The sequence below is a fragment of the Sitophilus oryzae genome, unplaced genomic scaffold, assembly GCF_002938485.1.
Source record: "Sitophilus oryzae breed Bouriz unplaced genomic scaffold, Soryzae_2.0 scaffold_194_pilon_pilon, whole genome shotgun sequence".
Classification (NCBI taxonomy): Eukaryota; Metazoa; Arthropoda; class Insecta; order Coleoptera; family Curculionidae; genus Sitophilus; species Sitophilus oryzae.
The window spans coordinates 26,918-41,626 of record NW_022146668.1 but is presented as its reverse complement, the minus strand read 5'-3'; the positions used below and the strand labels follow the sequence as shown (position 1 = coordinate 41,626).

Here is a 14,709-nt window from a genome sequence, read left to right as displayed (position 1 = left end):
TTTTTTAACAAGCAAGGCACACTCAGGGCTGCGAGCTCACAGAAAACTTAAGTCTTTTTTTTATTTAAATCATTTTAATGACTTAAGTCATTTGATTTTAAGTCATTTTTGAAGAGTATCTTAAAATCCTCCACGTCTTATCTTATGCCAGGGGTGGATGGGCCATATGGGAAAACGGGAAAATTCCCGGTGGGCCGGTGGAAAGATGGGCCGGTCCCGATCAGAGCCCAAAAAAGATTGGATTAGCAAAAATTAAATGGTTAACTGGGGACACTTATAATTTTAATAATCATCTGTTGTTTGTTCGCTTTGAAAATTTTTATTATACAAGGTGAGTCTATAAGTGCATATATTTTCAGGGCTTGTAGATCTCAATAAAATAAACATAATATATTCTCTTTATCGAGTTTCAAATAAGTCCAATCGAATTATTAAAGTTTGGAAATTAAAAAAAATGATTTATTTTTAAAAAATTTGAGCCACCTCATTTTTTCGGTATTTGCATCTCTTTTAGTGCCGTAATATCAGAGATTAAGAAACTATACCCTGGGAGACAATTTGCGGTGAACAGGAAGTTCTAAAAAATGTTCTAAGATATACAGGAAAATTTGAAAGAAAATGCTCGATTTTTAACATATTTTTTTGGCAAAAAACCTCATAGACGTGTTCCTGGGGTCGAAATATACCAACCTTGAAAATATTTGCACTTATTTAAGACTCACCCTATATAGTTTACCCACTATTCTTTTATTAATAACTAATAAATATGACTGACTGGTAGCAAAACAAAAAGAATGAATAGCATTAGGTAAATTTAAATATTCTCGATATAATGTATACTAAGAATACGGTAGCGTAAATTGACAACTGGGGGCCTCGGTGCAATATTTTTCGAGCTCCCCTTTGTAAGAAGGTAGACGAATTTGACGCGAACTCTGCGGTTGACGGAGAAAACATATCTATGCTTGGCTTGAATTCGGGACGGACTAAAAGCCAAGTCTGAGAACTAAAAGCCAAGTCTAAATTGTTGTTTAAAATGGTGCTAAAAATTAATGAGACAGCAGAAAAGAGTTAAATAAGGTTTAAACTAGATTAGATAATAAATTATTAATGTCTCGAAAAGTCTTGCCAAATTAAAGGTTATAATTTTGTGTCAACTTTTGTCAAATACCCTGCGTATTGGAAGATGATGCATTTTGATTCGTGTTATTACGTGTGTTTTGTGTCTTTTGATGTCAAGTGGAGGAAAAATCGAGTGAAAATTAACTGTAGACCCAGAGCACAGTTTATGGTTAATACTCGCTGCCCAGGCAGAAAGTCTTATACATCAATAAAGTTACCATCAATAAAGTTTGTATACCATTTCGTCGTAGATAAGTGCATCTCGTATATGGTAGAAGGATCATACTAAACACATACTACAAACTGGAGTAGCTGTAAAATATCGACATCACACGATAGGTAAATAATGGATTTTAGTACTGTAGAAAAATAATGTCAGAAGGTACTGGTTTAAAAAAATTAAGATTAAAGTTAATTAATCAACCTTTAAGGTATAAAATTTGGTAAGTGTTATTATTAATAAAATAGTTTGTTTTATTTATGTTGTTTTATTTATTCCTGCGGAATATTACAAATGTGTATTTGTACATAAGTTATATTGATAAATATAATCATAAATGCGGGAAGTTTCATAAAGCTTGAAAGTAAAAAATAGTTCTTTTTTATATTTTTTTTGGTATGTGGTGTCTTGTTCTTGTTTGTTTTGTATTAACACATACCGTTTTTTTTATTAAATAAATTAACTCGATTACATTTGTTCAGTTTTATACAGTTTTTTTCACAATATTTTGAAGTAATCACTCGTCAGTCAAATTTTAAATATATTAATTTCCTGCTATGCGTTCCAGTTGTACCAACTTATTTCTTTGTAAAATAAAATAAACTACTTTGAAAATAAAATGACAGACACATCTATCACTGTCACGGATCTTCTCGTTGGACAGACTATAGCTAATGTAATGGATACATATAAAGTAGGTACAAAATCACTACAAAATCGGTTAAATTTTATAAAAAAAACATATTTTTGTGTTTGTAGTTGTTCTGAAAATTAACCGTGTGGTTTTAGTCTTATCTGTATCTACAATAAATTAATAAATCGATAATAATAAGAAAATAGCCTAATTGGTAATACAAGAAAATTACTATTAACATTTAAAAAAAGGTTAAATTTAAGGTTGTCTTAACTTGAGGGTAATTATATTGATTTAAGTCATTTTATTGACTTAACTTGTAGATCATGATGATTTAAGTCAAAAAATATATACTTAAGTCATAAAAACGACTAAAAATAACGACGTTATATTGATTTAAGTGGCTTTAGTCTCATCTGTATCTTAGTAAGAAAATCCTAATTGGGTAATACAAGAAAATTAATATTAACATTTAAAACAGGTACTTAAATTGAATTCTGGTTGTCTTGACTTGAGGGTAATTATATTAATTTTACCAAACAAACTTGCTTTAGAGATCATCATGATTTAAGTCAAAAACATATAATTAAGTCACAAAAACGATATAAAATGACTTGACTTGAAATAAAATAACTTAAGTCAAAGACTTAAATCATTTTGATTGTAGAAATGACTTAAGACTTAAGTCTTTTAAGACTGACTTGTTGCAGCTTTGATTTACATTATCTAAGTTTCAAGTTTCAGTAATTTATTTTCCCACAAATTTCAAAATAAATTGTACCTATTACTGCGTAAAATCAAGTGTCTGTGCCTGTCAAACCATTGTTTACTCGCTGCTACCAAAATGTCTGAACGTGGATTTGAGTAAGGTATCCAGTTTATACTACGGTTGATTTGATCGAATCTTTGAATAAGAAGACTAAGGAAGGAGCATATCAAAATCTTAGGTACACCGCGATGGGCTCAAATATGGCCGACTTAAATTCCGGTTTATCAGTGTCGTTCTAATTTTATTTTAAAAAGTAAAACTATGAGGTAGGGTAGACGTGGGGTAGACTCAATAATTTGTTGTTTTATTTTACGTTGTGAATAAATGTTGGTAGTTATTAAAATTGTTATAAAAATATATAATTCTAATAAAAATAGATAAGTTATAATAAGTATTTATTAACACAAACATCCGATACGCTACTGAAGCAGGCAAGTCAAATTAACGTATCTAAATTCTTTGACATCTAATCTTTGACAAGTAATAAATAAAAAGCTAAAATGCAAGAAAAAATATATAATTTAGTTAATTTAATTGAATTTCATAAATGATCGGTTTTACTTCACGTATGTATATTATACTGAGTCACTTACTAGCGAAAAGTTGTTCCATTATTATTTCACTCAATTTTTGCCGAGATCTACCGCACGCTACACAACCAACTATTTTAGAGTCTTTTTGGATAAATCGCGATAGTGTCACTGTTAATTTAAGTTCTGCCACAATTTCCATCTAGATTTACTACCTTTATACAACTATCAGTAGTAGAATAAATAATAAATAACATAAAATAAGCTCCGTAAAGACTGACAAATCCACAAAATTTCAAATCAAATTCAAATGTGTCAAATGAATCGTCAAACAGAACTGTCAAGGATCCCCACCCTAGAGAGCTTTTATGGTGGCTCAGTGCCTTCTATTAAAAGATCAGCCTACGGGCGGACTTTTGTTTACTTCATCAGCTGTACATACTTAGATATTGGGTTAGATTCCGTTTCATATTTTGTCGGTTGATTTTTGGTTTTAACTCTTTGATTTTTGGTATTATTTATTATTGTAGTGCAAAAAACTAATTATTTTGGTGTTGAAGTGACATAAACTACTACCAGATATATGGTCACTCTCGGTTTCGCATAAAAAAATAGAAATTTTAAAAATTACACGTTGTGCAAGTGATTTAACCTAAAAGTGCCCATACATTTTTTACTTATCGTGATTTTTGTGTGTGTTTTTTAAGACTCTAACAATTCATCAATAAAGCTTAAGTGGAGTGTGTTATTGGTGCTATGCCTCATCTTTGTTGTGTTCCTGGTGGAAAGGATAGTTACTAAGGATAGTTATTATACTAGGCAGCCTAAAGTGTCCGGAAGAGCAAGAAAAGTGGGTACGAGTTATAAATCAAGAGAATTTTATTGAAAATATCTTTAATAAATTTAAAAATAATATTCTCCCATGATGGTATTAATAATGAAAACTGGACAATTATGTTTATTTTATTCATATTGTGGAATCTCCACTCCAAGTGTTGCTGGTTCAGCTTCGATAGATTCAAACACGTAAGTAGGTATTATGATCTAAAGGAGAAAAATAAAGAATATGTGTATTAAAGATCATGAAAAAGATTATTATTTTGAGTTCAAATTTTAAAAAAGATTTTTGTAAAGACAAGACTGATACAGTTTAAAAGAAGAATGTGTTTTTGTTTGATAATATATAATGTATGTATTATTTATAATACCAAATTAATATCAAATATTTAAGTGATGGCTGAATACAATATGAATAAAATAACAATAAAATTGGTATATTTGCATAATACAAAATTAAGTTTTAAGAATAAAGGTGTTACTAAAAATACTAAGAAATTCATATTTATTTGTTTTAATTGGTCTAATGTTATTTACATTTTATGTAAGAATTATACCGTATCATCGAAAAAAATCGGCGTCTAGTTGGCTTGGAAATGAACATCGATGACATGCCCTAAATAACTGTACACATAAAATAATTAACTAGAATTTTACAATCTTGGAAAATTTGATATTCTTGAATCTTGTTTCTAAATATACTAAATTTTTTGATTTTCTTGGGATTTAGGTTCGGGAAAAACGCTGATTAAGTTTTCATTTGGTTTTTCATTATTTTTATTTGGTTTAAAAAAAAAACGGTTCGGCTAACATTATAGCCTTCATCAGTGTTGTGTCATATGAAAAAAATAGTGTCGAATATAATCCAAAAAATTACATATAAAATATTCATACCACGCACATAATGTTTACTGCGTACTGCGTACTCCATAGTCAATGTAGATAATTTTAGTGTTAAGAATAATAATTTTAAAAAATATGTGGTCATGTTTTGATTAGTTTATATTAGTTTATTAATTGCAGTAAATATTATGAGGTGTGAATTATATTGTATATGTAATTTTTTGGATTATATTCGACACTATTTTTCTCATATGACACAACACTGATGAAGGCTATAGTTAGCCGAAACGTTTTTTTAAACCAAATAAAAATAATGAAAACCCAAATGAAAACTTAAATCAGCGTTTTTCCCGAACCTAAAAATCCCAAGAAAATCAAAAATTTTAGAATAATTTTACATATAAAATGCCAGCGATCTTCATTTCATAGCCATCGCTGACGCCTTTTTTAGATAATATTGTATTATTTGTAAATATAATTTTTCGAAGATTGATACTTGCAAGATATACATATAAATTTTGTGAATGCAAATAATAATACATCACTATTATTAGATATTGAATGTTTTTTGTTAAATTAGATCGATTTTCAAACCCCAAAATTTAAAATATATTTACATTTTACCCATTATGTTATGTACCTATACACTATTTGTACATCGTAAAACATTTGCTGCATTTGTATGGTTCATAGTTTATTTGCCAAAGTATTTATTACTATAAATAGGTATATATGTTGTAGTTATTAACTGTATATTATGTATATTTCATTTAAACTATATCATTTTTAAAATACAAACCAAAAATCTGAGGAATAATTAGGTTTTCCATGTATTCTACAACATATTTATTAATCCGTTATATCTAACTAGCGTGACGTCATAAATCTCGCCCCCAGGCTGATCTTTTAATAGAAGGCACTGGGTGGCTTTTCCGCCCACCATGCATGAATACATGGATAGCATTATGCTCCTTCCTTAGTCTTCTTATTCAAAGGATCGAATACATATAATGCGGATAATCAAAACAAAGTCAAGCGTGTTTTTCAATACAGCTACATCTTTATCAGCGTAACATTCTGTAGATTATCGACATTGAGTACATAAAGTAATGTCACAACACCTTATCGCAACAAAATAATAAAACAGATAAGGTATATGCTTTTGTGTAATAAATTGTATAAATGATTCTACATACAACCTTTGTAATTAATTTTAATATAGTTTTCTTTTTAAAATATATCATTATTATCATCATTTTCAGCTTATTCAACCATTTCCAATTATTGTGTAGCCTCTTTCACATATTTAGATACTCTCTTTGTAGTTGGGCCCATTGTTGTCTATTGTTGGCTACACTTGGGCTCAAGTTGGCATCCCCTAACTAACTTCCTAATATCATGGTCCCATCTCAAGTTTGTTCTTCCTCTAGGTCTCTTTATTCCTCGTGGGTTCCATGCTGTAATTTTTGTGGTCCCTGTGTTGTCTGTCCTCCTCGCCAGGTGTCCTGCCCATTGCCACTTGAGGGATTTGATTCTGTGGATGACATCTATTACCTGGGTCTTTTGTCGTATCCACTCTATTCTTTTACGGTCTTTCCTCGTTATTCCCAGCATATTTCGTTCCATTGGAGATTTGTGTGTGACCCTGCAGTTTCCTTATGATGTCCGTTTTAAGTGTCCAGGTTTCGCATGCATAGGTCATGACTGGCAGGGCCGTCCTGAGGGGTGGAGCAGAGGAGCAGTGGCTCCAGGCGGCAGTTTCGGTACAATTGTACTGAATTCGGTACATCTTGACCAAATGCGGTACGTCAGTACTACATTTTGGAAAAATGGTCATTTTCGGTACGAAATTTCCAACAGTATAAATGCAACTAGTAAACTGCTTCAGAATGAGAAACTCGACATCATTGAGTCCAGAAAAGCTCTAAAAGCTATCGACGACTATTTTGTCAAAATAAGGACTGACGACGACCATTTTAGAGAAATATTAGTGGATGCTGCAGAGCTGGCAGAAGAGCTGGAAATTGAAGCAGTTTTTACCATAAAATAATTAACTAGAAAGAAGTGTCAACTCTGTGTTAAATCGTGGAAACACGATACGCCACCGAAAGCCTTCGTTGTCGTCTGGAGAACTAATTTTCAATTGACAGGTTGACATGATGGTTTCATTTTTATTTCCGTTTCCGGTTATTCAATGGCGGGCACCTCTTTCAGTTTAAATGTATTTTGTACTCTTTCTTATCATAAATAAAACAAAATAAAAATTTATTTAAACATATTTATTTGAAATGTGAGACAACGTGACTAAATAAATATAAAAAATAAAAAATTGAATGATTTCTATATCAATTACTTAATTATATGCAGTTTTAACGTAAATTAGTAAGGTATCAGCATGACTTACAGTAATTTTGTAAATAAATACACGTATTCACAGCCTTCAGAAACAGAAAGCGGGGGCAGAACATGAGAACAGAGCCTTATACCATAACAAACCAAACCTGAAAACAGAAAAACACATTTTTTATACTAAAATTAACAATGTAAAAATATCAATATAGGTATAAAATATAAATATACTAATTAAAAAAGCGCCATTATTCCCAAAGAGACCTGGTTTATGAATCCAAAAGAAGTAAAAAGAGACTTTTAATCGGATAACAATGAGATTGTATCAGACAGATTTATTGTGTATTATCGACAATAAATCGCACATACTGGAGATAACTAATATTGGCTATAGTTAAAAATGATCTTACCTTGCTGTAAATTGATTCCATTTTCAATAAAATCGCCGATCATAAACATATAACAAAATTTTCTTGCATCTAAAAAACATGGAAATAGTGTTTATTTACTACCTATTTTTAATATACATGGGACATACCTAGTACTGCAGAAACGTCTTTTTCTCCAGGATTTTTCATGTAATATATATTTTATATGCTTTATTACCTTTATATTTATAAATTTCAGGCGAAATATCAAATTACAAAACAAAACTAAACGAGAGAATTAAATGGCGTCCGAAATTTGTTCGATTTGTTCTAGAACAAATCTGTCAATTCTAAACTGTGAAGTTAGACAATAGTTAGACAGAAACATTGTTGTCCTTGTCTAGGCGGCCATACTTGTCGTCAGGAGATGACAGGAATGACACTAATGACTGTTTCCAATTTTCCTATTTCACTGTCACCCCCCTGGTTTTTACTAATGACTTTAGAGCTCGCCCCAGAATAAAAAAAAACTAGACAGTTTTTGTATGAATCAGTGGATGAGCCAATTTTTGGATCCACAGAAAAAGTTTAAAATCGATTTTTTTTTGTTGTCCTGGATACAATCCATGAGGCTCTCCAGGAAAGGTTTGACCAGTTAAAAGCTCACTCGGACTATTTTTCGTTTTTATACGACTTCACAGTTCTTAGGAATATCAACAAGAGGAAATAACAAAGCATTGTAGGGATCTTCATCTCTATTTAACGGACGGAGACAAACATATAATATTAATGGCCTAGAGCTTCGGAACGAGATATTAGCTCTAATTGCTCTAATACCACCAGATAATGTCGAAAACTTCAGTTGTCCAAAACAAAACACTAAAATATTTAAAAATTCACGATCTGATTGGAAACGTTCCAAATATTTTACATCTCCATAAGAATCTTATTAACGCTGCCTGTTTCAGTGGCAACCGGAGAGAGAAGTTTTCTAAACTCAAAATAATTGAGAATTACCTGAGATCAAGTATGACACAGGAATGTACCTTATAATGTTTTTTGTTATTCTTTACATTATTTTTGTGTCTGTCAATTATATTGCCAAAATTTTGGCAGTTTGAGGTACAACATTTTTCAATCAACTATTCGACTTCATCAATTCGTTTGACTAAATTGTGTTTTTGTAAGAAAACAAATATTTTCTTAGAAAATGTTTCGACATAAATCCATCTTACGCAAGACTAATAAAGATATAAGCAGTAACATAATTATTGTACGTAATATGGTGCTCGTGCAACTAATGGTTTTGATAAAAGCATACTTTCCTAACAATTATCGTTAATCTTAACATTAAGAATATATGCAATAAAAAGAATGATTTGAGAAATAAAACGTGTTCCTATGTTGGGTTTTATTACAAGTTCAATGCCCAAGTTCAATGGAACGAGCGCTATTAAAAAGTAGTAATTTGCTTCAAGTAAAAAATACCATGATTAATCTGCAAAAACCGTTTTCTCAGTGAGATTCTTCAATCCAATTTATACATTAGAAGTTTTTCCTGCGGTTTTATCGATTATAACATTACAATACAATACAAATCATGTTTTTTAGGATTCCGCACCTCAAAAAAAACGGAACCTTTAAGGTTGATTCTCACTATACCTTCCGTATCAGCTACCTTCGGTTTACATAAAATATTATATCATGTAAATGAATAGGACAATGAACACTTTCCGTTCCGTTTCCCTTCCGTTCCATATCCTTTCCTTCAATACATTTTTTTTGGCGGACGGACTTAAGCGTATCGGAAACAGCGTTGTTAAGTTCTTACATTTCTACCAGCTCTGTTAACATTTTGCTGATGTTTATTTATTTGTTACCTTTTAATTAAATCTATTATACCTTTTTCAAAAGATACAAATTTTTAAAATAAAACTTTCGTAATGATATAAATTGTACAATAAAAAGTATGGAACTGATACGGAACGGAAGGTTACGTATAGCGTCAATACAATAAAGAAATACGGAACGGGTATGGAATGGATATGCAATGGAAACGGAAGGTATAGTGAGAATCAAATTTTAAGGAAAGAATAAATAAATACCAGCAAAATGTTAACAGAGCTGGACAAATGTAAGAACTTGACAACTCTGTTTCCGTTAAGGTACATTCAGGCTGAGAGCGTCGCGTCGCGTTTGCGTCGCGTCCGCGTGTCGAAATGGAATCAATTCACTTAACTTAAATTAGACCGTTCAGGCAGACAGCGTCGCGTTTGCCGTTGCGCTAGCGTCCGCTGAGCGTCGGGGTTCGAGTTCAATGGGGCGGACGCGACGCAAATGCGACGTAACTTTACGCTTCAGTCCGTCCGTCAAAAAAATGTATGAAAAGAAAGAATATGGAACGGAAGGGAAACGGAACGGATAGTGTGCATAGTCCTATTCATTTACATGATATAATATTTTATGTAAACGGAAGGGAAACGGAAGGTAGCTGATACGGAAGGTATAGTGAGAATCAACCTTTAAGGAAAGAATAAATACGGAACCTTCGGTATGGGCGGGTCCATTTATTTTAATATTGTGACTTAATATATTTCTTTTTAGTATGCCGATTATAATTAATCTGGACCGGACTATATAGATACAGTGGCTGGTTTTCATTTAAAATTAATTATCAAAGATAACTGATTACATGTTTTTGATACAAAATCCTAATATAACTTTGTAACGGATATAAAAACCGAAATAATGATATTTAGATAAGAAATTATTTTTAATTATTTCTATCTATATTTACTAACATACTTTAATAAATATATTTTTGATGATACAGTTTCGAGTAGGTATTAGTGTAGTTATTTCTGGTTTTTGATTTAAAACCACTAACAATTATTTTTAAAGAGATTTTAGACATCGTAAATAAAAAGATCTAATAATCTAACATAAACCAATAATAATTCTATTGATATATTAGGTTATTTTTCATTGCATGCTTTTGGTACTTATATATATTTACATAATTTTTTAATCAATTTGATCTAGAAAATCGCTGTAAATATTTTGTTATTGGTACGTTTTAACGGTTCAAAAAACGGCGTCAAAGACGGCTGGGAATGACAATCGCTGATAATTTTGGCGAGGTCAAGCCCTAGACATCATTTACTAGGACCGTACCCTTCTTGATTTTTTTATGGCGCTTACTGCCAGTTGCCATTAAGAAGGTTGTACTTTATTATTATAATGAGTAAATATTATTTTTAAATAATGTAGTTTAGTTTTTTTTCGAGAAAAAATATTCTTTTAAAAAAATCTTTAACAAATGCCGTCTTATTGTCATCGATTATCATTTCCCAGCCGTCTTTGACGCCGTTTTTTTTTCGATCATACGGTAAGAAAAAGATATGAACTTAATAGTTATTCCCTATATTTGACTACGGTCGAAAATACACGTATCAGAGTAGATTTAAATACTAAATTAAAATTTCAATACGGTTAATCAACAAAATAAATGAAAAAAAGTAAAGTTAATAACCGAACAAGATTTTTTTATTAATATCCGACTAGACTGTGGCCAAGGATACATCGGTGTCACGTATACCAAGAAACCCATTGTGTCTTTAACAAAAGCCACATATTTTACAATGATTTGTCTATAAATTGTTTCTAATAAAGGCACGTGTAGATAGACTGATTTCTGAGTCAGTGTCTTTCATTTAACTTCTGTAATGTTTTTTTTTAAATATGCGGGAATCAAGAGAGAGGGCCTTCTGTATACAAAAAGGCACCAATGCTTAGCCTTTGCCGATGATTTAGTTATCTTAGGTCGGAAGACTCTTGCCCGGAAGGTTGGAAGACAAGAGATCGGAAAAAGCTGATATCGGCTAGCGAAGGTATATTGAAGACGGTGTGGATCTGAAAGCGACAGTGTTGCCATATTAAAATCTGTAATATCTGTAATCTATCTATCTATTCAGCCTTCTTCGGTCCATCGTTGGACATAGGCCTCCCCCAATCTCTTCCACTCTTCTCTCTCTGTCGCCGTGCTCATCCAACTCGTGCCCGCATGTTTCCTCAGATCGTCCACCCATCTCATCTGAGATCTTCCTCTACTTCTTCTATTCTCCCAGAGCCTCCAGTTTATGATGCGATCATCGTATCATTGATTGTTCCATCGATCATCCTTCTGTCTGACACTGTGACCGGCAAATTTCCAATTCAATTTTGCTACTTCAGTTTTAACATCCCTTATTAGTTTTGTTTTACCTCTGATCCACTCTTTCCTTTTTCTATCTGCCAGCCTTTCATGTAGCATTTGTCTTTCCATGGATCTCTGAGCTTTTGTTACCTTATCCATGTTTGATTTTGTTAGTGTCCAGGCCTGGGATCCGTAAGTAAGTACAAGGAGTACACAATGATTATATACTTTGATTTTCAGGTTCTGTGGATATATTTTGTTCTTTAATGTGTAACTTAATTTTCCAAATGCTACCCAGGTCTTACTCGTCTCTTTATTTCAGCTGTTTAATTTTCTTTTTTCAGTTTAATCATTTGTCCCAGATATATATACTCTTCAACTTAATTACTATCTGTAATACGCTTGACAAAGATATTTTTGGATGAAAAATCCGCGTTATGTATTGAAAATTTCGTGTTAAACATAGAATAAACAACAAAAATAAAAATTCTTTTATAAGTACTGAAAATATTGTATGATCGAAAAAAGTCGTTTGGTTGGCTTGAAAATGACGATTATAAACCTTTACCATAATATTTTACATATGAAATAACAGCGATCTTCATTTCCAAGCCAACTCTGACGTCGTTCTTTGTTTAAACATATAATATTATATTAAATTGTTTAATGTTAGAAAATCCGTATTATTAATGTACTCTGTACCCAAAATCCGTAAATCTACAGATTAATAAGTAGTTCTGGCAACACTGTCTCAGGCAACCACCCACTCTGTCGACTAAAAGCAGAACTACAGTACATTATTCTTTATCCGCTGCGCTGTAAACGACGATCAGTGCGCAGCAGCGCAGAGCTAAACTAAATCTCGGAATTCTTGGACGGGCTGACGGTAACGCCAGCTACATCTCGGACAGGTTTTATGCCAGGTAATCGGCCATAAGGTTGCGCATCTTATTTCTTCAATCAACGATATCAGTAAAGAACTGTCATGTCATCTGAATGGAGTTAGTGTGTTTACGTGTACCGTCATGCGCCGTTCGTTGCTGATTTTATGTAATTTTATTGGTTTATTTCAAAAATGACAGCTCATATAATTAAATATGATTGGAGTGACGGAACAACTTATAACGCATTACAGATGCATGTAAATCCACACTTAGATATGTATACAGGGTGGTCCGAACTGTATTCCGGAAACTTCGGCAGCATATTCTGCAGATAAAAATAGGTAAAAAAGTTCGTATAAATATATGTTCTAAAATGCTTAGTTTCGGAGATACAGGGTGTAGAAGTTTCATATTTATTTCGATTTTTTCCAAATAATTTCTGAAGTAACGTCAACATTTGGATGGAAATTGATGTTTGGGAGTTTTTTGGATTGAGAAATTTGATTTTGATGTCAATATGGCTCCTATTTGTAGGGGGCGCCACATACATGTGTTTTAGCTATTTTGAAGCGCAATAGCTTTTCGTCCGTACCTGTATAAAATTAATGGATGAAAAAACATACATTTCCGTGATTTTTTACTTAAAAAATGTCTCCTGGTAAAAATCGCTACGTGCAACCGTTCTCAAGATATTTAGAATGGAAACAGTCAGTACATGTCATTATTGACAAAAAAATAAACATGTCGGGTAGATAGTTATTTGACTGAAATGATAAATTTGGAAAATTTTTAATTTTTTTAAATTAATCATAAATTTTTCTTTGAAAAAAAAATGATGATAAAACAGTTTCTGTTGAACTTTTCGCACAAAAACATTTGAAATTTTAATTTCAGTCTAATAACTATTTAGTCAACATATTATGTTTAATTTATGTCAATGACGACAGGTATTGATAATTTCGATTCCAAATACTCGAGAACCAGTACTTTTAGCAATTTTTACTAAGATACATTTTCTACGTAAAAAACGTCGTAAATGTATATTTTTTGCTCAGTAGTTTTATACAGGCACGGACGAAAAGTTATTACTCTGCAAACCAGTTAAAAAATATGTAGATGGCGGCCTCTACAAGTAGGAGTCATATTGACATCAAAATCAAATTTCTCAATCCAAAAAACTCTCAAACATCAATTTCCATCCAAATACTGACGTTACTTCAGAAATTATTTGAAAAAAATCGAAATAAAATTGAAACTTCTACACCCTGTATCTTTGAAACTAAGCATTTTAGGATATATATTTATACGAACTTTTTTACTTAATTTTATCTGCAGAATATGCTGCCAAAGTTTCAGGAATACAGTTCGGACCACCCTGTATATTACCAATATAGATATGACACATAATTATGGTGGTTTTGCCCGTAAATTTTATTAGATTATTATTATTATTTATTATTTTTTTTTAGATTTTATTTGAAAGATATTTTATGAAGAATTTAACAGTGTAATATGTGTGATTTTATAACATATTGTATATTAACACTGTCAAATTTGACTTAAAAGATCTAGAAGAAATTTGATAGTGTAATAGTAGCCTTATCTATAACTAATCATACATTTCCAAGTATCGTGTGTAGTATTAGAATTACTTACACTTCTTCAACCTATACATACTTATAATTGGGTTTTCTGAATTTCTATTTCATGTTTTTCGTCTCGATTTGTGTCTTTCTCCAGGAAGTTTTTTTATGTAGAAATTTATGAAGAAATTCACAACGACCAAACCGGTAAAAGTCATTTGCAGATGTATTTTGTTGTGCTTTAAAAAATTGTACCAAAGTGGTACATTTTTAGTTTATAATGTGGTACGCGCTAAAAGTTGGGTGCGGCAACACTGCTAGAAAACAGTCGCTATAGACCCGTAGACGAACGAAGTATTTAGCCCGGGCGACTCA

The 14,709-nt window shown here is 31.6% G+C and overlaps 1 protein-coding gene across 1 annotated transcript in view; it reads left to right on the top strand.

Moving 5' to 3' along the window:
- Positions 1-6,655: 6,655 nt before the first annotated feature.
- LOC115883577 (extracellular serine/threonine protein CG31145-like) overlaps positions 6,656-14,709 on the top strand; it is a gene marked incomplete at its 3' end in the record, with an annotated part of 20,221 nt that continues 12,167 nt past the window's right edge. Inside the window, exons 1-2 of the mRNA XM_030901936.1 lie at positions 6,656-6,718; positions 6,844-6,987. Of these exons, the coding sequence (XP_030757796.1) occupies positions 6,656-6,718; positions 6,844-6,987 (207 nt within the window). The remainder of the gene's footprint in view (positions 6,719-6,843; positions 6,988-14,709) is intronic.